Below are 22,946 nucleotides of genomic sequence, written 5' to 3' on the forward strand. Positions count from 1 at the left end.
ACCTATAGTTGAGGAACCTAAGCTCTGGCGTCATTCAAAGAATAAAAGATACTATACTTTCCTGTTGCTTTCTCCATGGTAACACCTCGGTCAATCAGAGTTGACTTACCAACCAATCAGCACCCTTTCCTCTTATAGTATAAATTGCTGTGATAGTTTGAAATTTAGCATTCTTGTGTTTGCCTTGGTGAATGCAAAACAAAACAAAAAGCTTCGGCATCATGTCTCTCTTTTCAGCAATACATAGATTTGAGTTGTGATCTGGGTGGAGCTGCCTGGAAGCAGTTTCGATCATAACTTTCAAAAGGGAGCTGGATAAATACTTGAAGGGAAGAAAATTGCAGAGCTATTAGTAAAGAGCAGGAAAGTGTGACTAATTGGATAACTGTCAAAGAGATGACACATGCATTATACACTATAAGATGCTATGATTCTAAGGACTCACTCTTTCACCCCATCTAAACAGATATTCCTTCATCAGAACATTGAAAGGTACATAATTCACAAGAGATTAATTACTTGGAGGACTTTTCCTCACAAATAAAAGAACTCCTATAACATTCCCATTTATATAATGTTCCATTTATTGAATGTGAGCAATTTGCAAAGCCAGCTTCCTGCCTGAGCTGCTAGTTAGGAAGTGGTAGGGTGTGGGGATCATTGAACTTTGTGTTGCCCCCTCTCTCTCACCTCTCCCATTCCGCTCATCAGACAAATTTTGGAGGGAAGAATCAAGGGTCCCTAATCTAGTTGAAAAGTGGTGAGAAGGACATTGCATGATGCTAAATTGAATCAAAATTAGATGATTAAATAGCCACCAACAAAACATCTGTTTTTAGCAAACAGCTGATTAAAACTGCTTGAAGTCCCCATCAGCTGTTTGCACTGTCAACTTCTGCAGTTGGAAAATGGAGACTTTGGACAGCTTCAATCAGCTCTACCTGGGGCATCAAAAACAGATAAATAGGCTGAGCATTGCTCAGAGGCACTCAGCTGCTCAAGTAAATAGTTAAGAGCGCTTAATTGCACTTTAACAAAATGTGAAAAACTTAATAAACTGACTAAATTAGCCAGCCTGTTTATTGTGTTTTAAGCTTTTATAATTGAATTATAGGCCTGAGATAAGCATTTGAGATGAGTGTAGTAGGAGTGTATGAGCTCTTCATTTTCAGATTTTTAAAACTCAATTCAAATTTTATGATGGAATCAGAACTTGCGTTCTCTGGTTTATTAATCCAGTAACCTAACCACTACGCTATAATACTCAGTATGTGAACAGGTTGTCCAGATGTCCTTGTGGTGAGGATTTAGACACAATGAGGTGGCTGGGATCAGGAACTCAGTATTATGAAGGAAATTATAGATTATAATCCCATATTTTAGTTCATTGCGCTGCCTCGCTGTGCAGGTTATACCATTGGAGTTCAAAATATATTATACATGAGAAAATATTTAGAAATTATGCACATCACTTACACATCGTAAAACTAATGAAAACATAGAAGTGTAAATTATCAAGTTGTGTTTTTTGCTAGAATTGATCACACCATTTCCTACAATGAAAACTTAAAACAAAAAGTATGTTTTATTACAGTTCTTAACATCCATGTAATAAATGCATAAATGGAAATGTTACAGGGGTTCTTTTACTTAAAAGTGTAAGTCCAACAAATTCATTTCTTGTGAATGTGTCTTTTAACATTCCGATGAAGGAGCATCTATTTAGGTGGGGTGAAAGAGTACTTAGAATCATGGGAGTCTTACAGCGTAGAAGGAAACCACACGCTCATCACCCCCATGTCAGCTCTTTGACAGCTGTACAATTAGTCCTGCCTCTCTACTCTTACTAATAGCTCTGTAATTTTCTCCGTTTCAAATATTTATCCATCTCCCTTTTGAACATTATAATCAAAGCTGCTTCCACTATATTTTCAGGCTGTGCAATCCCAATCACAACTCAAATTTTTGTCCTCTAATTATCAATCCTTCAGACAGCAGAAACAATTTCTCCTTTTTTACTCTATCATAATTCTTTCATGTTTTAACCCTTTATTAAAGTTCCTTTCCCAATACTCAACCAGACCGTTGGTGACACAAGAATTTTTAAAAATGTAAAATTGATTGTGATAATTGTCCGTCAAGAGGGTGCAATAGGGCAGTTGGGCTTCCTGTCCCTCTTCACCTAGCTCAACCGCTTGTACCTTAACTTCTTCCATGTTTGCTGCCAGCCCCAACTCACCATTCTTTTCTGTCAAGTTTCAGATAGATTTAACATCTATTGCGCATAGGCGACAAATCAAGTTCACACAAACATACAATCCATATTAGGTTAGTGGGTATCAATAAAAGTGACCATGATGCTGACGGACTGTTGTGCTAGCCCAGCTCACTCACTGAATTTTTTTGTGAAAAGAAACCTGCTGTCCTTACCTGGTTTGGTTCATATCTGGCTCCAGTGCCACATCAGCATTGCTAATTCATAGGTACCCTCCAAAATCACTGAGCAAGTCCTGAGTTGTACCACCAAGTTCTCAGGCAATTAGTGATGGGTAATAAATGCTGGCCTTGCAGGGCCCACGTCCCTAGAATGACTTCTTGTTCCACCAATAGCTTCAGGGTGATAACTTACCATGAGTATGAGGGCGTAGGCTATTTTTCTGTCATCTGAGCTAAACCTGATGGTTGATATAAAGATAGGGAATAAAATAACCTAAAATGATGGACCTCTACTGCACATTGTACTAAAAATTGATTTTTGCAGATAAGAGACATGTAAAGACAATGACATCAGTCATAGGAATGTCACTGTCAAAAGAATAAAGCGCCCTTATTAAAAATGCCCATTGACACAGTTATTCCCTCAACAGAAATGGAATTCTGTACCATGTTGTTGGTAGAAGAATTTCCTGCCTAAATGCATGGCAAGAAAGCAATGCTAGGTAAAATCTATAACATGAGGAAACATAAAAAGACAACAGTCTTGTGTCAATGTTTTTAAAAGAAAATAAATTTAAAAGCAACTGATGACATATAAAACAAAAAGAAGTATTACTATTGATCCATGTCCTGAGAAAATAATATTCTGTAAGAATCTATCTTCAGTTTTCACTAACCTGAAGTGGAATCCAAGTGTCAAAATACTTCGTTCCCAAGAATCCTAGAAAACAAAACATATTTTAAAATCTTTTCACATTTGAGGCATTTAATCCACCTTCAGGAAGGCATATATTTAAATTTTTATCAGCTGCACTCTTTTTTCTCCTCACATTTCAGTACAGTATGTCTGCATGAACTTTTCAAATAACATCTACCGGAATTGCTAAAAGCATCTGGTAATAACATTTTAGATTTTATCCCCCCAAACGTGTGCTTTGTGAGCAGAGTTATACAATGGGGAAGGACTGGGGCAGCATCAAAAAATTGGTGAAATAAGTCTCATAAAAAAACAGTTTGGCATTTTGAATTTATGTATTGGCATCAATTATAAATGCTGTGGCCACAAGAGTAGATCAGAGGTGAGTAACTCATCTTCTGTCTCTCCAAAGCCTGTTCACTATCCACAAGGCACAAGTCAGGATTGTGGTGCAATCCTCTGCACATGCCTGGATGAGTGCAGCTCCAAAAAAACTCAAGTTTAGCACCATCAAGTACAAAACATCCCATTCACCACCTTAAACATTCACTTCCTCTACCATCTACAAGATGTACTGCAGCAACTTGCCATGGCTTCTTCAACAGCACCTTTGAAACCCACAACCTCAAAGTACAAGGACAGCAAGCAGGTGCAAGGGAACTCCAGCACCTGCAAATTCCCCTCCAAGTTGCACACCATCCTGACTTAGAACTCTATCACTGTTGCTGGCAGAATTTCCTAGACCTACCTACCTAACCACATGGACTGCAACAGTACAAATGACTCACCATCAATTCCTCGAGGGCAATGAGGAAAGATTTCTGACTAAATGATCTGAAACATTAACTCTGTTTCTCTTTCCACCAATCCTCCCTGACCTGCTGAGCATCTCCAGCATTTTCAGTTTTTATTTCAGGTTTCTAACATCCACAGTATTTTGCTTTTGTAAGTGGATTTTAGGTTTGGGAAACAAATTTCACATGGGTGCAAAGAAGGATTATTTTCTCACGTTTGAGCAAAGAAACATCGTTGACACTGCACAGATTACTTTTTACTCTGAATTCGGGGAGACAGTGATATTGTGGTAATGTCAGCGGGCTAGTAATCCAGAGGCCCAGACTAATATTCTGGGGACACTGATTCAAATCCCTCCATGGCAGTTGGTGGAAATCTGAAATGGAAAGCTAGTTTGAAATGGTGACCATGAATTGATTGTTGTAAAACTCCATCTGGTTTACTAAAGTCCTTTAGGGAAGGAAATCTGCCATCCTTCCCTGGATGGCCTACTCCCCCGACCCCCCCTCTCTCTCTCTCCCACCCCCCCGCCCTCTCTCTCTCTCCCCCACCCCCACTGTCTCTCTCCCCTCCACACCCCTGCTCCCTCTCTCTGTCCCCTCTCCACACCCCCCTCTCTCTCTCTCCCCCACCCCCACCGTCTCTCTCCCCTCCACACCCCTGCTCCCTCTCTCTGTCCCCCCTCCACCCCCACCGTTCCCTCTCTCTCTCTACCCCCCGCTCCCTCTCTCTCCCCCCTCCACCCCCACCGTTCCCTCTCTCTCTCTACCCCCCGCTCCCTCTCTCTCCCCCCTCCAACCCCCCCGCTCCCTCTCTCTCCCCCCTCCAACCCCCCCGCTCCCTCTCTCTCCCCCTCCACCCCCCTGCTCCCTCTCTCTCCCCCTCCACCCCCCTGCTCCCTCTCTCTCCCCCTCCACCCCCCTGCTCCCTCTCTCTCCCCCTCCACCCCCCTGCTCCCTCTCTCTCCCCCCTCCACCCCCCCGCTCCCTCTCTCTCTCCCCCCCACCATCTCTCTCCCTCTTCCACCCCTCCGCTCCCTCTCTCTTTCCCTCTCCCCCCCCACCCTCTCTCTCCCCCACCCTCTCTCTCCCTCTACCCCACCCTCTCTCTCCCTCTCTCTCTCCCTCTCCCCCCAACCCTCTCTCTCCCTCTTCCACGCCCCCGCTCTCTGTCCCACCTCCACACCCCCCGCTCCCTCTCTCTATCCCCCCTCCACCCCCCCGCTCCCTGTCTCCCCCCTCCACCCCCCCGCTCCCTCTCTCTCTCCCCCCCGCTCCCTCTCTCTCCCCCCTCCACCCCCCCCGCTCCCTCTCTCTCTCCCCCCTCCACCCCTCCGCTCCCTCTCTCTTTCCCTCTCCCCCCCCACCCTCTCTCTCCCCCACCCTCTCTCTCCCTCTCCCCCACCCTCTCTCTCCCTCTCCCCCACCCTCTCTCTCCCTCTCTCTCTCCCCCCAACCCTCTCTCTCCCTCTTCCACGCCCCCGCTCTCTGTCCCACCTCCACACCCCCCGCTCCCTCTCTCTATCCCCCCTCCACCCCCCCGCTCCCTCTCTCCCCCCTCCCCCCACTTCCCACCCTCCGCCCCCCCTTCCCACCCCCTCCCAACCCCCTTCCCCGCTTCCCACCCCCTCCCTCCGCCCCCCTTCCCACCCCCTCCCCCGCCCCTCCCCGCCCCCCCTTCCCACCCCCTCCCCCCCCTCCCCCACTTCCCACCCACCCCCTCCCTCCTTCCCACCCACCCCTCCCAACCCCCTTCCCACCCCCTCCCCCCTCCTTTCCACCCCCTCCTCCCTCCTTTCCACCCCCTCCCACCCCCTCCCTCCTCCTCCCCCCTTCCCTCCTACCCCTTCACCCCCTCTCCCCTACCCCTTCACCCCCTCCCTTCCCCTCCCTCCCTTCCTTCCCACCCCCTCCCACCCCATCCCCCCCCCACCCCCCCTCCTCGCCTCTACCCCCCCACTCCCCCTCGCTGAACGCCTTTCTTTCAATAAGGCAAAGCGGCCGCGGTCTTTAGGCCTCAGTGTTTACACATTCCCCACATAGAGAGAGAGAGCCGGGCAGCTGGATAACCGGCTGCCGACCACTCTCCACATGTGTCTGTGCTTTCCGTTATTTATTAAGTTATTTCAGGTAAATACCTGCTCGCGAGCTGGTCTTTAACTAAAAGAGAACCGACCGCGATCCCTGGCGCGAGGACGGCGCCATCTCTTAACAGCCTCGCTCAGCCGACCGCCGATCTGCTCCAGCCCGAATAGGGGAGAAAAGTCAATCCCTTAAACATCGATTGCTGACCCCGAACCTTCTCCCAGCGACTTCGTTCAGCCCGTGCTGCTCCTGGGGAAGTTTGCAACTCCATCTGTTTTTCTCAGTGGGCAATGTTGCCAAGCTTAGAGTGCAATGAGAGATGTTTTAATTCTTATTCAAATTAAGAAAAAAGAAGCATCATACAGCGTTTTTTTAATGTCTGGGGAAATCGAGATAAAACTAGAAAGATGCTCAGAATGCAAATGCCATTATTACAAAAGGAAACAAATCGCTTTGGAAAATGTACATTTTTATTATTCTGCTGCTTGTAATAAATAGCTAAGCGGCGTGACTGGAAGTAGTGCAGTAGCTGTTTCATATATCATGAATTAATAATTATTTTTGTATTTGCTGATGGTTTGCCTTCGCGCGTGTAACTGGACAATAACACTTCTTCGTTCTGTATGTGCCCCTGTATCAGGCATTTATTTTTGATAGAGATGGAATAGCGAGATATTTAGGTATGTGAGTTCGCACTTAAAAACGTCAGAACTATTATTTTGGAAATGAAATAGCCGACAATTTTCATATGCTCCCAGCAGCATCTGTGGCAATTATGGGAAAGTTGAACATGGTCAAGTTTCAATACGTCATCAAAAACATATTTAATGTACTGGACAAATGGAAAGTTATACTGAATTTGCCCTCGGGGATGGGGGTGTACATCATTTGTATTGCAAATTAATATATTTGTACAGCAACTCCAAACTAATTAAAATAACTACGTCATAAAATCCCGTGTTTATGTACACTTAGAGCAATAAAAAAGCAATAAAAGAACTTATTGTGCAATTTCAGCCTACTTAAAAAAGGAACAATTTCAGTTTACACGAAAAAATGTGACTCGTGGATCACCATAGTCTCGCATTCGAAGTTACATATATATGAGATTCAATGTTTATCAAGTGCCAAAAGATCAATTAGGTTTGTTGGGTGAACCAATTTACCTCAAAACCTTCAGTGAGACGTGCAGGACTTTATGAAAAGTAAATTTTAATATTTGCAATATATTGATACCAGCAACTATGCACAATTTTAAATCAACCCCCAACCCATGAACAAAGTTGTGCTCTCGCATACGCAAGCATTTTTTGTGGTAACCTGTGAATTTTCACACACCATCTTAAATTTCGTGGCCACTAATTTTTCTATGTTTTCAACAACTTTGAGAACTATTTGTATTTTATCAATGGCATACTAAGCAAGGCATATGAGAATTACAGCGCTATGTCTCAAAAGTCTGTTACCTACTGTGTCAGTAAGAATGATGTATCCTGAAAAATGATGGTGATTTTGTTCCAATAGTAATAAAATGTTTCTCTGCAACGTTCTGAACATCACAGAAATTATTACGTTGGCTATTTGATGGTTTAAATGATTGCGAAGTTTTTAATTTACTTGGTCAACATATCTAGAATTGCTGGATTGTATGCTAAACATTGGCGAATAGAAACTGCAACAATTGTATTTCATTAAAAAAAGTGTACTTGGATTTTTTCAGACGTACTGCATTAAAACAATTAATCTCCATATCAAAGTTCATATAATGATGGATTAATCGCTCTTTTCCCCAAGTCGTTTTCTTTTTAATTAAAATTGCAAACAAAATTTATCATATTGCGTTGTGAAGAATGGGGAACATTGATTATATTTAAATAAATGCATCCCTATTGCAAGATGTAACAAAATATTAGTCCAAATCATTCAGATCAGATAATACAGCTGAAGAGATATAACATAGCTAAGGTCTAGTTTCATCTTTGTGATAATTCGATATATTTTCTGCGAATGATCGAGGTTTTATACTTACAAATATTAAGTTGATGAACAATATGTGAGAAATGCAAGTAATCGATCTACATGAAATGCAATGTAACTAGTGTAATTAGCTTGCTGGACCAACAGTGCAAAGTGTTAATCTTTAAACCATGATGACATATATGTATATTAAGGCACTGCTGACTGTAAGTTACATTACTTAAGATTCAGTCGAACACGCACGCCATTTTCGGTATTTAAGTGAAAAAAATTCAGATTTGCATAAATTATTCTTTACCAATTTTACAGTAAATAACTTATTCTTCGGTACTTTCAAAATTCCCCATGTTTAAAGTTTTGCATTTAAAGTAAAGTTCGTATTGGAAAAAGACCCAATGAATAGATTTGATTTCGTTCATTACTTAGATTATTTAAATGGTCCATTTTATACTTTCTATAAAGTGTGCAGAAATATAAATACTGCATAAACAACGACACATAAAGCACCTACGCATACTTTGCACGGACCGGTGGATGTCTGCATAAATTGATATGATTTCAGTGTGTGCGGTTCCCTCAAAAAACCCTACATCAAAGATACCATTCAAGTGTGTTTTGTCCACACGTTATTAGGTACAATACCTGCTAACTGAAGGTTTAAAGCACATTCAAGAAAACAGCGGCAATGACTTAAGTGATGCATCACGTTTTTTTACATGTTTCTGTTTTCAGCAAAATATAGAAACGTGACAAAATTCGTATTGTTTACAATGTGGCTATGCATTTAAAGTAAATGAGTAAACAAAAATGACTATGAAGCACTTAACACAAACAGAAAATTATTCAGGAAAAAATAGATTAACAGATTATCAAGCAAAAATATGAATGCATTCTTTAAAAAAATATTCCATGGGTGTGCGTGTATTGTTTAAAAGCTTTGCTAAAAAAATCTTATGTAAGCAGTAAATAGCATTTTGATTTACCTCAAGCAAATCAAAAGTTTACCTGATTTTAGCGTGCTTTGGTGTTTTAATGTCGCTGGCTTTAGGGACGATCCAGTCACCGCGCTCTGCGATGTGTCATTTCTTTTGGCCACACCCCAGTGCCATCCCAGCTCCCCCGTGTTTAGCTAAGTAATAACAATAGCAGTAATACTCGCTAATTAAATTAATTACGAATGCTTGTCAGTGGTGGATTAATGGCCAATAGCAGCCGCTAGGTATGAGTTGCAGCCCAGGGGCTGATGAGAACTGTGTTCCAGGAGTGGGGACACACCAAGAGTACAAGGGGAGGTAATTGCTGAGTACAAGGGGCGCAGCTGGGCCAGCATTGCAAAGTATAAATAGTCTGACTTCAATAGCACATCAGTACTAGATCTACATCTCCGAGCAACCGAATTCTGGAAGATCAGGTTTGCATTTCAACTCCAAGACGACGTACCACAGATAAACATTACACGGTTGATGTATTGGAGAGAATAAGAAAAGACAGGGACATATTCCTCTAAACAGCAATGGAAGAACTTACAGCTTTTGTTTCGAAGTCTTTTGATCAAAAGGTGAAAGAAAAGAAGGATGGGATCACGTATAGAGAAGTTCTGGAGAGCGGGCCTGTGCGAGCTCGAGAGCCGAGTATGAGTGAAGGCAGCCGGGATGAAGTGATCAGCGCACAGCGTGGGGCGTCTCGATCCCCGAGTACTGAGCCAGAGATCGGGCCAGAGAGACCTCGGGACAGCGGCACTCCGAAACTAACCGATCCGGGTAAATAAGCCTCATACTTTTACAGATGGTAGTTAGAGTGACTTCAGATGGCCCGCGTGGTACTATGTCAATGTTAGACTGATTTATATACAGTCATTTTCAACGATATCAGCCTTATTATTAAATTCAAAGGATGTAAGCACATATGGAGCAAACTACATGACACTGTTAATGTACTAATTTAAGCCAGTGGCTTTCTATAATACAAGTACAGTAAAAGAATGGTGTTTAATTATAACACCATCAGCGTTCTAAATAAAATAAAGTGAAAGTTGCTAATTGAAAAGGGAAGCGAAATGTGTCTGGGACAACATCGGGAGGATGTTTACAGAACGATTCGGTGACGCACGCAGTTCAAATATCAATTATTGTGTAGAACTTAATAGCTTCTCCTGGTTTCTGTTTTTAAAGAACATGCACTTCCGCTTAGTATCAGTTTTAAATAGATATGATTCGGAGATACTCAGAATAATGCCATGGAAGTGTTTTAACAAGAACATTCAAAGCCAGTTGCAATACATTGCTTTTTATAGACGTTTTGCGATAGGTAGATGACAATGACGGAACTAATCTTGTTGATATGTTTACACTAGATGCTGTACAACTAAGTTTTTTTCCCCTTGCTGAAATCGGAATACGATTCCAGAGCATCGTCCGGAAATGATTTAATAAACAAATCCTGTTACTTTATATAGGACGCCATTTATAAGGCCACTTATTAAACAACACACTTATATTCACGATACTTTACAAACTATATTTCACAGAATATTGTCGTTTTCTGGAGCCTAAAATGACCACTGAATATTACATCAATGCAAATACTGTACCCAGCACCTTTACTAAATACAACCATTCATTAATCATTTTGTGATCTTTTCTTCGGCAAATTAATTGACGGTAATAAATGGAGATCTCATGGTTAACTAAAATGAATCAACTCTCCTTGATACAATAAATGTCATTACATTTTAGGTGTAGACAACGTTTTCAATCAGCATTTTTGCTCGATTTCTTTTTCTCCTTTTCCCTGACTTGGCAATAAATTGGAACAACAAAAACCCAAAAGCTTATATCTCTCTCCCGTGTAATGTGCAATGTTTTCACGCTTTAACGCTGTCAATAATGTATGGCGCAGTTTATTTCTCATCACTGTTTAACATACACATGTACTTGACAGATGTTGCTCCACTTAAAAAAATGGTACTATTCATTCACACGGCAATTATAATGATAGCACTGGTGAGCAAGTTTACAGAGCTTCAGGCGACAAAGCGCATTAATGCTCATGTAAATGTACAGTACCTTGTAAAGACACTTTATACTAAATATTAATACGTTGCATTTTTATTTCGTTAAAAATTGCAAACATTTCAGAAATCCGAACAAAGGTCGTCTGATACAAGGTGTTCTGGTAGAAAATGTATTGTCCCGAAGAGGAAAGGTTGTGAATAGTATGTGTCAAATCTAGTTAATCTGTGGGTTATTTAATGAATTCGAGACTGAACTCGCTGCGTTTTGGGGCACTGTTTACGTATTTCTTTAAAAAAAAGGATAACCAAACCTAAACACGAAACGTTTGAAAGCTTTAATTTGATCGGTTCCACAATATACAATTAATAAACCTAACAGTCCAGCTATTCAAACTTGGTTCTTTGTCACAATCGAACGCATGTTGCAGCATTTGATTCTTCTCGACAAATAAAGGAATGAACAAGCGTAATTAAAGAGGGCACATGTTAATTAAATTTATAATAGTGTATTTAGAATATTTAAAGTAGTGTGATTAAATGTGCGTTCTCTGAATACAATGACAAATTCATTGAATCGAGTTATTTCAATGTGATGTACGCAATATTCAAAGGTGCTGCCTATTGTTATATTCAGACACAATGTGGCCGACGCCACTGAACATCGAAGTTTATTATTACATTAGAGTGTACTTGTATAAGAAAATTATGAAAGCAAAGATTAACTTGGACAATGATAGAAAATCACCTTGAATAAAACCCGTTTTTTTACTGAATGCTGAGTTTTCTTTTAAGGATGAAAGCATTAGCTCGTGGCAATGGTAAGAGCTGTACGTACTCCAGTGACAAGTTCGCTGGAAAAGACAGAAGTTACATTATGCTTATAATTAACGGTGCCTTTTGTAATTACAATGGAGGCAACTTGTACTTTTTTAATTTCATATACCTGATAACTTTTGTATATGCTCGTTTCAAGTCATTCTTACCCATACCCGTACCTCAAAACATTCGTGTAATTATAGCGTGTAATGGTCATTTGTAGGCAGTGGTGATATTAAAGAGAGGAAGGAAGATGCTAAACCCACAGAAGAAGAAGCGCAGACAAAAATTAAACAACGGCGAAGTCGGACTAACTTCACACTGGAGCAGCTAAATGAACTAGAGAGATTGTTCGATGAAACCCATTATCCGGATGCATTTATGAGAGAAGAGCTGAGTCAGAGGCTGGGGCTCTCAGAAGCCAGAGTGCAAGTAAGGCAAACATACCCTATTACACATGCATCTGGTGTATTGGAATATAGTAAAAATGTATATCTTAGTTGAATTTGGTACCATAGCGTTTTAATATGCTGAGTGACCTTATTTATTTTTAAGCAAAGGTTGTGGGTTGCACTTCTTTTAGAAATAAATACAGTACTATACTTATACGCTTAGTTTTACGTGCAGAGGAAACAAATTAGAACATCTATACAACAGCACACAAAGAAAATGATTTATGTTTACATAAGTAATCTTCAGATGTCGACACTGCATGCCGCTACAATGAATTAAATAGGTTTGTGCCGCAAGAACTGATAATTAATTTACTGGAAGTTTCGGAGAAGTTGTGGTTGATAGGCCAGCGGCAGCTGCAGCTGCTATTGGGAAATTGCTAGCATGCGCCCTCTGTTACAGTACCATCTGCATCAAGCTGTATAGTATTCTTATGGGGGTTTCCAGCTTGTAATACGATAACGAGGTAAACTTAGCAGCAACTTGACCTGAACAAATCGACCAGCGTTCAAAACCTTCAAACAGACGTGCAAAAGAAAAAGGTTGTGTAAAGAACAATTGAAGGGGGGAAAAAAACTTTATTTTTGCAATCGCTTTGCGTATTCCATGTTGTGGTTTCTCTGAATATCATGAAATAACATTCTTCCAGCAAATTCCCATTTGACTCGTGCTCAGTGTAGATGATTTCACATTTTATAGTCGGAAAATGAGAGGATAAATTCCACTTATTCAATAGTAGCAACACTAAGTAGCTCTTTGCTACGAGTATTTGAATTGAGCTATTTATTAGAAGTTCTATAGAGTTATGTATTGTTCAATGTCTATTAGACTCTAAATAGGTCTCCCTGTCTTTCATATTTTATATACATTCAGGTCTGCAAACTGCATATTTCAAGAACCATTATATATTTTCAATCAATATTTTAAAAAATGTACTATAACAACTGTAGTCTTGTAATAATCCGTCTTAAACAACTTTCTCTGTTACCTATTCCAATTATCTAAAAACAGTTCTGTATATTACCATAAAGTCATTGTTTTTTTGCATTGTAATAGTCAACTGCAACTATTTCACATTAAAAGTCTCCGCGCTATCATTTACAATACAATATTTTGCTCTCTGATGCGAATAAAACCTAATTCACCAGTACAACCACATGTAGAGAACCAGAAACCTGAAAACACGTTATGGGGATTGGATTTTGGTACAGAAAACATTAACGAGTCAAACAACTCTAACTTTAGCTGCTAAATAAGGTCATTTTACTTCCCACGGTATGATTTATTTGCTGTTTTTGTTATGGGCCGATAAAATATTGTATTAAGACTCCCTAGAATAAAATAGACTAAAGCATTTCAGTAGAGGCTTTTTATACGCTTCAGATTGCATTTGATTTTATTTGTTATTGAATCGTATGTTAAACAAATAATCTGTTTGACAACAATACGCTCCATTGTGCTTTGTATAAAACAAACACGGAAGTTTTAATTCAGTTCCGTTTGATTGAAAATGAATTTGGCTTCGCAATTCCAAATTGCACCAAAGTTTTTCTGCCAGTATATGTTTCTGGGAAACTTCCTCATGTGATGCTACTTGCAGTTAAAAATTATTTCGATATTGTACATGCATAATTTAACACCAGACTTTCATCTGAGAATTGCAAAGCAGCTTAACATATTAATGCGGTATTTATTGTATGAGTTTTAATCTGTGTCCTTGTGAACATAATGTTGCCTTGCAAAAATCAACAAAGGAATAAACATTCGATTATATATATATACATATATATAGATGTATTAACCTTGAATAATGCTAATTACCGGGTATCAATATCATTTAGTATCAGGAGAACATTTTATTTTCCTTGCAGTTACGGTACTTATTTTAGTCTGCTAATGAGCAGAACCTTATTGGATGGAGCTCATTGCTCAAACGTCAAAACCATTATCGCTGTAGTATTGAATGTCATAAAGTGTATCTAGTTCTTCTGGGATGGGAACCTATACTAAGAAATGAAATGAGCCATAAAAATAATTTCTCATGAATCTATGCAGATTGAGAAAAGTAAGATCTAGCATATTTCGGTTGTTTGCAGCATCATTTCCCCAGAAGAGGTTGCCATGCATGGTGTATGTAAGAGTCAGATAATTAAAATAAACGAGGTCAATCACATTAATAATTAATAAGTCCGACGGGATATTGCATCGCATAGTTGTCAGTTTGAACAGTCTAACTCGTACATCTGAGATGCAGCTGCCAATCATTGCCATTAAATTACTTCATTTTTGCCCATAGGTATGGTTTCAGAACAGAAGAGCAAAATGTCGAAAGCAAGAGAATCAACTTCATAAAGGTATGTCTGTTAAATTACAGACACGGTCACAGTGACACACTTAATCATTGCTGATACCTGACATATGGAGCTTAATGCATTGATGTGAAATCTAAATGTGCAATGTCTTCAACCAAGGGTGCGAGCCCACGATAAAGGGACACCTTTTCGTTTAGATCAGGGGGCGGGGAAGGGGGGGGGGGGGCGGCGGTGGGTAAGCAGTGGTAAGAACAATCATATAAACGTTACAATAATTCATTCATTATCCATATGCTATGTGGCATAGCTTTAAGCAGAATTAGTATAATTATTTCAACATACTAAAAGCAATTTGGTCGTTGTATCCGAACTCACAAAAACTAATTAACAGTAACGTCTCTGTACCGTGAGGTGAGAATCTTTACTCGGATTTGAACTTCCTTTTTTCTCTATTGTAGGTGTACTTATTGGAACCACCAGTCAGTTCGAGGCTTGTCGAGTGGCACCGTACGTCAATGTGGGAGCCTTGAGAATGCCATTTCAACAGGCAAGTATAAATCCACCAAAGCAGATTGCATACAAGAGCCGTTAGTGAGATATGGTAGTATTAACTTTTCCACCCACTGCTTGAATTAAAGCTTGCTTTGGAAGCAAAATACCACTGTTATTTTTAAAAGTTACCACCTTCCTTGTCTTTCAGAGCAATTTTTTCATATTATTAACATTATCTTGATAATGAGCACGTGGTATCAATACCTCTCCAACACCTTGGACGTTGACCCAAAGGTGAAAAGGCATTTAGTAGCCATTGAGGGGACAGGGGTACTTTTTCAGTTCAGTAACCGTAACCCCCCATGTTCTGCTCATACTCCGACATGGTTAGTGTGGTAAGAAGATTGGTTTCCACGTTTATCTTTCACTAATCGTCGTGCGAATTTGCGAATTCATTATGCTGAAAGGATTCCCATGTTGCAGAACAACCTGTCATTGACGATGTATCTCGTCCATTGAATCAAATTTGAATGGCACTACATTTTCCAGTTGCCTTCTGTCTAGACTTTTAAGCTGCTGAAACCGGAGTTTTATTCCTTTACACACATCACCTTAAACATTTGAACGCAATTTTTTTACTTATTACTTTTCATTGACAATTTGTAAATGTTCAATCAGTTTATCTCCTAACAGCCACCCGTTTGCTTTGATATACACAACACTCACCTCTCTATTCTGTAATATAGCGGCGAATAGGTTTTCACCCACGCCGGCAATGCTGGGAGACCTCGCCACGTGACTTCTTCATATTTGAACTTGGACATATATTTGCTGACCTGACAGCAACACCCCTAGTCAACACACGTGAACCTTTTGCATGATGCAAATCGGAAGCCAATTCAGGCTTAACACTCCCACCCGATAGTAACACGATTTGGCACCTTACTGTTTCATATGACTCAAGATCACCTAGTTCACTTGCCCACTTCGCTTGGCAAATATTGATTTCACATGCATTAATTCAACTTTAATTCTCTGTGCACTTGTTTTACATTTCTAACTATTTTAAATGATCTTCCTCAAGTGATCATAGATTCTAACAGACTGTCTTGAAACTTCCATTAACTCCCTTTGTTCGAACCATTGTAAAATTTGTCCCCCTGCGACAATTTGCAGCCTGAAGTATGTTGCTTCCTCACATGAGGTCTTGTGAAGGGATAACTCAGCAGATATGAATGTTCTCAACTCTGCAATCTCTGAGTTGTGAATAGAGTATAATCAGGAGGGGGAGGGGAAGAGTTGGGCTGGGGGTGGTGCGCCCTGGGGTCTTAAAGCGATTGGGGTACCAGTCCCAAAAGTCAATGGCTTTTGTTTATTCTCAATAAATTACAGAACACTCCACTAAATAAAACAAAATTCTCGTTTGTTTTCTCTTCCCTTCCCCCTTTTAAAATCGATGTTTCCAAATGTTTTTCAAAAATACTGTTTACTTTCAGTTAACTTCCACAAAATTCTTCCTTAGTCGCGGGTGTGGGAGGCCAACGTGTTGTTTTAAGTGATGCCGGAGCTTATACACTTTGCAGACATTGTTCCATTAAAAAAATATATGTTTGATTAGAAGTATCTGCATAGTGAGACACCCTGATTTACACAACTTGTTGCATCCCTGAGAACATTCTGTAACTCACTAGCTACTTTACCGTCAGGTGGTTCGATATTCCTCGAAACAATGGAATATAACTGCTGGGTATTGGGAAGGCATAATATTTTCCCACAACTTGAGAGCCCATCATATGGTCCATTTGATGACTGTTCGAATGGTAGAACCGCTAATTATAGGAAAATACCTTATTTATCCAATTAGGTGGGGGCGGGGGCGTGGAAACTCGCAACCACTTCACTGTCTTTTTCAAACCCTCAGCAGCCAGTTTCCAAAGTCTTCATTTACACTTCGTGTTTTCACAGCTTCAAAGCAATAAGAGTCCAGTAATCTGATAGTCTCGGGACTGTGCCCTGTATTTTCAGTACTTCCCACCCCGCCAGATGCAGCATTCAGAGGGGAGAGCCCAGGCACTGGACCAACTCTGTTTAATCCTTTAATTTCCATCTCGTCCAGTGATCAATGTACCAACTCCTTTCACTGACGTTCTCGTTCTCACTTTTAAATAATTATATATTTGTTGGCACTGCCCTTTTTACGAATGGATGTTTTTAATAATTTTCTCTTACTCTGTTTCAGGAGAATCATTGCAACATGACGCCCTTGTCCTTTCAGGTCCAGGCGCAGCTGCAGTTGGACAGCGTGGCGCACGCGCATCACCACCTCCACCCACACCTGGCTGCGCATGCGCCCTACATGATGTTCCCGCCACCGCCCTTTGGTTTGCCCTTGGCCACCTTGGCAGAATCCGCCACTGTGGTGGCAGCGGCAGCAGCAGCCAAAACCACCAGTAAAAACTCCAGCATTGCGGACTTGAGACTTAAAGCGAAAAAACATGCCGCAGCGTTAGGCCTGTGATCTGAACAGTGGTTCCAAATACACATCTTTAAAAAAACAAACTCCAAAGGAGGAAGGACCCGCAGCTGGAACAAGTTCAGAATTGAGCTTTCGGCGAATTCATTTTAACGCAACTTTCCTTGAAACACACGGGGGCTGGTCTCCTGTAGCAAAATGAAAGTTCTTTTTGCTTCCCATAAACCACTGGAATAATTATTCAGAGGGGGAAATGGATTTCAAATCTGCAAGTGAACCGTTTATGAGTCAAGAGTGAACAAGCAAATGAAATATGAAGAATGACACTTGCATGTATATTTATACTATTTTCAATGATGCTTATGTCCTTTAAGTCAGAATTGCACTTGGTTTATGTTAGATGGAACATATCATTGCTTATGCAAGTGTGGGGAGGAAAAATAGTTTCAAAGGTTTTCATTTTAGAATTTTCACGTACTATTTTCTTCTCCTTACAATAACAGAAGTAATGGATAAATATAAGTATTCTACCTAGATGTCCATTTGTTTTCGGATCAAAAGATATAAATTATGTATTCTACATTCTTACCGTACTAAACTCTTGTAGTTTAAACCCTACGATAAGGTACGGCCCTCTTGTAAAAAAATGTTGATACACGAACAAAGTTTATTTTGGTTAAAATTGTGTATGACTGATAGGCTGTCAGTATTTAATTTTTATTTCATAGAAGTGTGTTTATTCATAAATATTTCTCTTGTGCTGTTGTGGGAATTTATTTCACATAGATGTTTATGGGATATGTTTCTATGAGGTGTTGGTTTCATTGAAACCTTGATTCAATCAATGAAGATCAGAATTTGAAGAGCTCAATGTAAAGGGATATTACTCAGAGTAATACCGCCTTTCCCCACCGTCATGGTAGACCTTGGAAGCAAAGATGTTTTGCAGTTCGTAGATGCTGCACCATTCTAGGATTATTTATAATAAAACAAAGACTGTTTGTACAAGTGTTCAACGATGACTCTAAAAATGAAGCAAAACCTTCGCTGTTGTACAGTTCTACGGTTTAATGTCAATGCAATTAATTTGAATGAAATTGATTAACGAAATCAGCTGATATCGATCCGATGTTGCATTTATTGCAACAAGTGCCAAGGCAGAGTGAAATGATTTTATATATTTAATTAAAATATGTTGAAGTCATCATCTCTTTTCTTTTATACCTTCCTCAACACTGCTTTCAAATTTGGGATTATATTGTTGAATTTTGCACATGGTTTTTGTGTTCGAGAATATGAACATGAAGGTATTTTTGAACTAATCATCACAGCCTCAGCAAAAAGGCTTACCCTTTAATTGATATTGCTCTGGTTTACGATATTGTAACGGCCTTTCCGTTCACTTGCTATTTTTAGATATGTAGGACAAGAAAATGCAACAAGCTGCAACTTTGATGAATGCTAACAGAAATGCCAAGTTTTCGTGGTTTTAAATGCATCGGAGTATATCAGAACATGCTAATCAACTTTTGCTAATCGTGTGAAATTATTTGCATTCCTTATTGGTTTTGCTCCTCGAAATTATTATGCAATTCAAAAATACTTTAGGATAAGTACATGGAACAACAAAAACGGATGATTTAAATCGTCTCGAATTGTGCAAGGTGATCCGTGCACAACAACAAACGAGCTGGGAAGGACAGGCAAAGAGAAATGGGGAAAATCAATTCAGCGTGTTAGCTGGGTTGATATTGGCGCATTTTAACAACGTTTAATTATAAACTTTTACGATGATAATTACTTTAAAAACGGAGAATGTAATTCTTACGGCAGGGTAAGTATTATGATAAAAAATCTAGAATTTGATTAGTGTGTTTCGAAAAATCCGCGGTAAACAAAAGGTTCACAGAGAGCATTCTCAGGGTCACAAGTTCCTAATGTTTCATCTTGAAAAATAAATGTGTATATTGAAGTATAAACTGTCTAATTTCAGATATTCCAATATCAGCACTCTTGGTGTCAAACACTACTAAAGTTGGAAAATGTCCATCTATTCAATAAACAAGTACAGCACACGAAGCCCATTTGTTAACTTGGCTTACATTTGGCTCGGTAGCAATTTATAGCGCGGATGTGCACACTGGCCATACCTGTAAGGTAAAATGAACTGCCTGTTCACTTGGCAGTGTTATTGTAATCTGTCAGGTGCTCAGTTCTGAAAGGGCATCCCACCAACATAACATTTTATAAGATTTTACTTTACAAAGTCTTTCGTTTACAAAAGTAACTTGTCCCGCCGTGTGGTTTTTCACGGCCTTTCTCATGTGGCCGGAGGGAAGACAGGAGCTCTGCTGATTAAAATGAGGGCAAGAAGCACTTACAAAAGCAGAAAGCTCGCCGGGTCTGTGCAAGGTTTGGGTGCCAGAGGCCTCGGGATGAGGAGGCTGCAGCAGCTGGAGACGCACTGCGACCGACAGGCCACTGAGCTGCCGGGAAGAGGTGAGGCTGGTAAGAAATCTGCCCCAACTTTTTGCTCGCTCTTTTTCCAGCTGCTTTCTCTCTCTCTCTCTGCTTTGTTTACTGGAGGTGCGCTCAACTCCACAGCCCATTCCGTTCAAGTTTGTTGTGACATTTTGTTTTTAAGTTGCCATGACGCCGAGTTGGATGTCAGATTCCCTCGCCTGTGGGTCGATTTTAAATTCGTTGAAATCGTCGTTCACGGGGCGATAATGGCCTAAGAGTGGGGTCAGTGGATTTACCGCCTGGTTAACGCTGATTGTGTGCCTTTCTGTCGCTGGGGTGGGCTGCCCAAAGCCCTGCCTGTTTCAGGCGTTATGGTTGCCAACCCTCCAGGCTTAGCCTGGAGGATTCAGGAATTGAAGATCAATCTCCAGGACACTGCCGCGTGCAACCCTGGAGAAAAATCATTGGGACATTTAAAAAGATTTTAATTTTTTTTCATTTTCTTTGAACTTTTCTCTTTACCAGATATAAAAATGTTGAAAACGGGGCGGGGCGGGGTGGGGTGTGTGAAGGTTGGTTGACAGCCAAGCATCATCCAGTTGGGTAATGAGCCTTTTTGCTTTCCAGTTGGCTAGGAAGCAGGAAGGATGGATGTGTTGGCCCATTAATGGCTGGAGCTGGGGAAAGTCATCAGATGAAACCCCCAGGAATACATTTAATTACACTTGGCAACTCTAGACAGATCTCTGTTAATATGTAATTCACCCCCTTGACATCCAGGATAGTACTGATGGGAATTTGGAACAGTTTCTTTTTAAACAAATCATTCTGTGTATATGGGTGTGCAATGCCAGAACTTCTTGCCCTTTGCTAGTTGCCCTGAGCAGTTGTAGTGGGTGTTTTGAACCAATGCTATCTGTTTGATGAAGATGCCCTCTTACGGTGCTTGGCGGTGAGTTTGAGGATTTTGATGAAGGAATAGTGATACATGTCCTGTGATAGTTGTGATGTTGTTTCCATTAATTCACTGTACTTGTCCTTCAAGATGGTGAAGGTTGCAGGTTTGGGATGTGCTGCTGAAGATACCTTGATGGGAATGGATACTTAGGCCAACAAATGAAGTGCACATCATGCAGACTACCTTATTTTGGATGGTTCAAACTTCCTCATTGTAGTGGTGGCTGCATCTATCCAAACAAGTTGTGCATATTCCATCATACCCTTTCTTTGTGCCTTTATGGTGTTGGAGAGGCCTAATGGAGTTAATGGTGAGCTGCTCATTGAAGATTCTCTGCCCTGTTTTACTAGCTATGGTAATTATGTGACTGATCTAATTAAATTTCTGATCAATGGTGATTCCCAGGATGTTGCTACTGGGAAACTCAGCAATGATAATAGCATTGAATGCCAAGTGGAGGTGGTTGGGGACTATATTATTGGAAATGGTTATTGTCTGACAGTTGATTGTAGAAATGTCATTTGCCATTAACTACCCAAAGCTGAATGTTTCTTAGGTCCACCTGCATGTAGTCATGGACTGCTTAATTATCTGAGGAACTGTGCTTAGACCTCATTATTGAAAGCTATCAGTGAATTGCCGAACTTCTGATTTTATAATGGAGGAAAGAAAGCATCTGCAGGTAGTTGGTCCCAGGATTGTCCTGAGGGACTCCTGGGGTGGAGGAGGGTGTGGTGAGATAACTGGCCTCCAACAGCTACAACCATCTTCCTTTGTGCCAGGTTTGACTCCAGTCACTGGAGAGTTTCCAAATGATCACCCATTTACTCAAGTTCCATGGAGTCACAGTCAGGCAAATGCTGCCTGATGTTAAGGGCAGTCACTTTCATCTCACCTCTCAAATGCAATTTGGTTTACATTAATCAAGATTGCAATGAGGTCTGGAGGCAAGCCGCACTGGCTGAACCCAAGCTCGTGAGCAGGTTATTGATGAATGCCCCTTGGTACACTGCTGCTGATTCCTCCCTTCACTTTGCTGATGATTGGCAGTCAGATGATATGGCTATAATTGGCAGGGGTGCATTTGTCCTGTTTTTTGTGGACAGGACATACCTAGGCAGTATTCCACATTGTTGGTAGTTGCCAGTGTTGTAACTGTACTAGAACAATGGGGTAGGAGCACAGTTAGTTCTTGAATACCAGCCTTTAGCACTACAGCTGGAATGTAATTGGGCTGTGTCCAGTGCTATCAACTGTTTCTTGAAGTTGTATGGAATGACTCAAATTGGCTGAAGGCTGATTCTATGATGATGGGTGCCTCAGAAGGAAGCCAAGAAAGATCGTCTGTTTGCCATTTTTGGCTGCAGATTGATACATTGATTGCACAAGACAGTGACACGTATAAAGTCCACTTTTTTTTATTTGCAAAGTTTGTAATATGGTTTCGTTTAGACTTGTCTGTGAAGTTACAATTGGCAGCGCACAAATTGTCGGAGGATAGAACAGATGTCTGGTTGAGTGGTAGGTAATTTGGTGACAAACTATTTTAAGACCCGTTGACCCTCAAATGAGACATTTGGGGAATGATGGGGGGAATGTAAAATTTAACCTTGACAGACCTGCAAAACATATGGTAGTAGATCATTCAGTCATCTTTCTGCACCACACATGATATCATGTGGAGGTGTGGAGGAGACAAATTTTAACACACCTGGTGTGGAACTGACAGGATAGAATACTCTGTCCATATTCTTCCTGCCTGATTTTAATGTGGATAGGGTGTAGTATCTGTGGCTGTCTAATCCTGTCAGTTTCTTGCTGGGTGGTTAAAGTTCCACCCTGCCCTCCCCCCTTTCCCTGCCCAATGGTGTCCAATAGAATGTTGCAGCATTATTTCACCTTGATTCTTTTGCAAATTGTGGAGTATTGATCTGTTAATGGACAGAGCATTTCTCTACAGACAAAGTTTGATCATGA

At 40.7% G+C, this 22,946-nt stretch overlaps 2 protein-coding genes across 4 annotated transcripts in view; one reads left to right on the forward strand and one right to left on the reverse strand.

Moving 5' to 3' along the window:
- rsrc1 (arginine/serine-rich coiled-coil 1) overlaps nt 1-6,195 on the reverse strand; it is a 468,003-nt gene extending 461,808 nt beyond the window's left edge. Inside the window, exons 1-3 of one of the 2 annotated variants that reach the window (XM_041176232.1) lie at nt 6,066-6,195; nt 3,114-3,157; nt 2,630-2,675 (exon numbers count right to left, since the gene is read on the reverse strand). The gene's annotated coding sequence lies outside the window, so the exon portion shown is untranslated. The remainder of the gene's footprint in view (nt 1-2,629; nt 2,676-3,113; nt 3,158-6,065) is intronic. The other variant, XM_041176225.1, reaches the window with a different exon arrangement.
- Nucleotides 6,196-9,502: 3,307 nt separating this feature from the next.
- On the forward strand, nt 9,503-17,593 carry shox2 (short stature homeobox 2). Of its 2 annotated transcripts, none has more exons than XM_041181787.1 (5): nt 9,503-9,749; nt 12,042-12,250; nt 14,568-14,625; nt 15,042-15,130; nt 17,315-17,593. In XM_041181787.1, exons 1-5 carry the CDS (start codon nt 9,503-9,505, stop codon nt 17,591-17,593), a joined length of 882 nt encoding a protein of 293 aa, XP_041037721.1. The 2 variants fall into 2 exon arrangements, with proteins under 2 accessions (XP_041037721.1, XP_041037730.1); XM_041181796.1 differs by having other exon boundaries at nt 17,351-17,593.
- Nucleotides 17,594-22,946: the final 5,353 nt, after the last annotated feature.

The sequence above is a fragment of the Carcharodon carcharias genome, chromosome 2, assembly GCF_017639515.1.
Source record: "Carcharodon carcharias isolate sCarCar2 chromosome 2, sCarCar2.pri, whole genome shotgun sequence".
NCBI lineage: Eukaryota > Metazoa > Chordata > Chondrichthyes > Lamniformes > Lamnidae > Carcharodon > Carcharodon carcharias.

Bases quoted from the DNA above. Each gene is read 5' to 3' on its own strand.
- shox2 (XM_041181787.1), top strand. From the start codon at position 9,503: ATGGAAGAACTTACAGCTTTTGTTTCGAAGTCTTTTGATCAAAAGGTG. The intron at 14,626-15,041 runs GTATGTCTGTTA...TCTCTATTGTAG, and splicing joins AGAGAATCAACTTCATAAAG to GTGTACTTATTGGAACCACC. The intron at 15,131-17,314 runs GCAAGTATAAAT...ACTCTGTTTCAG, and splicing joins TGAGAATGCCATTTCAACAG to GAGAATCATTGCAACATGAC.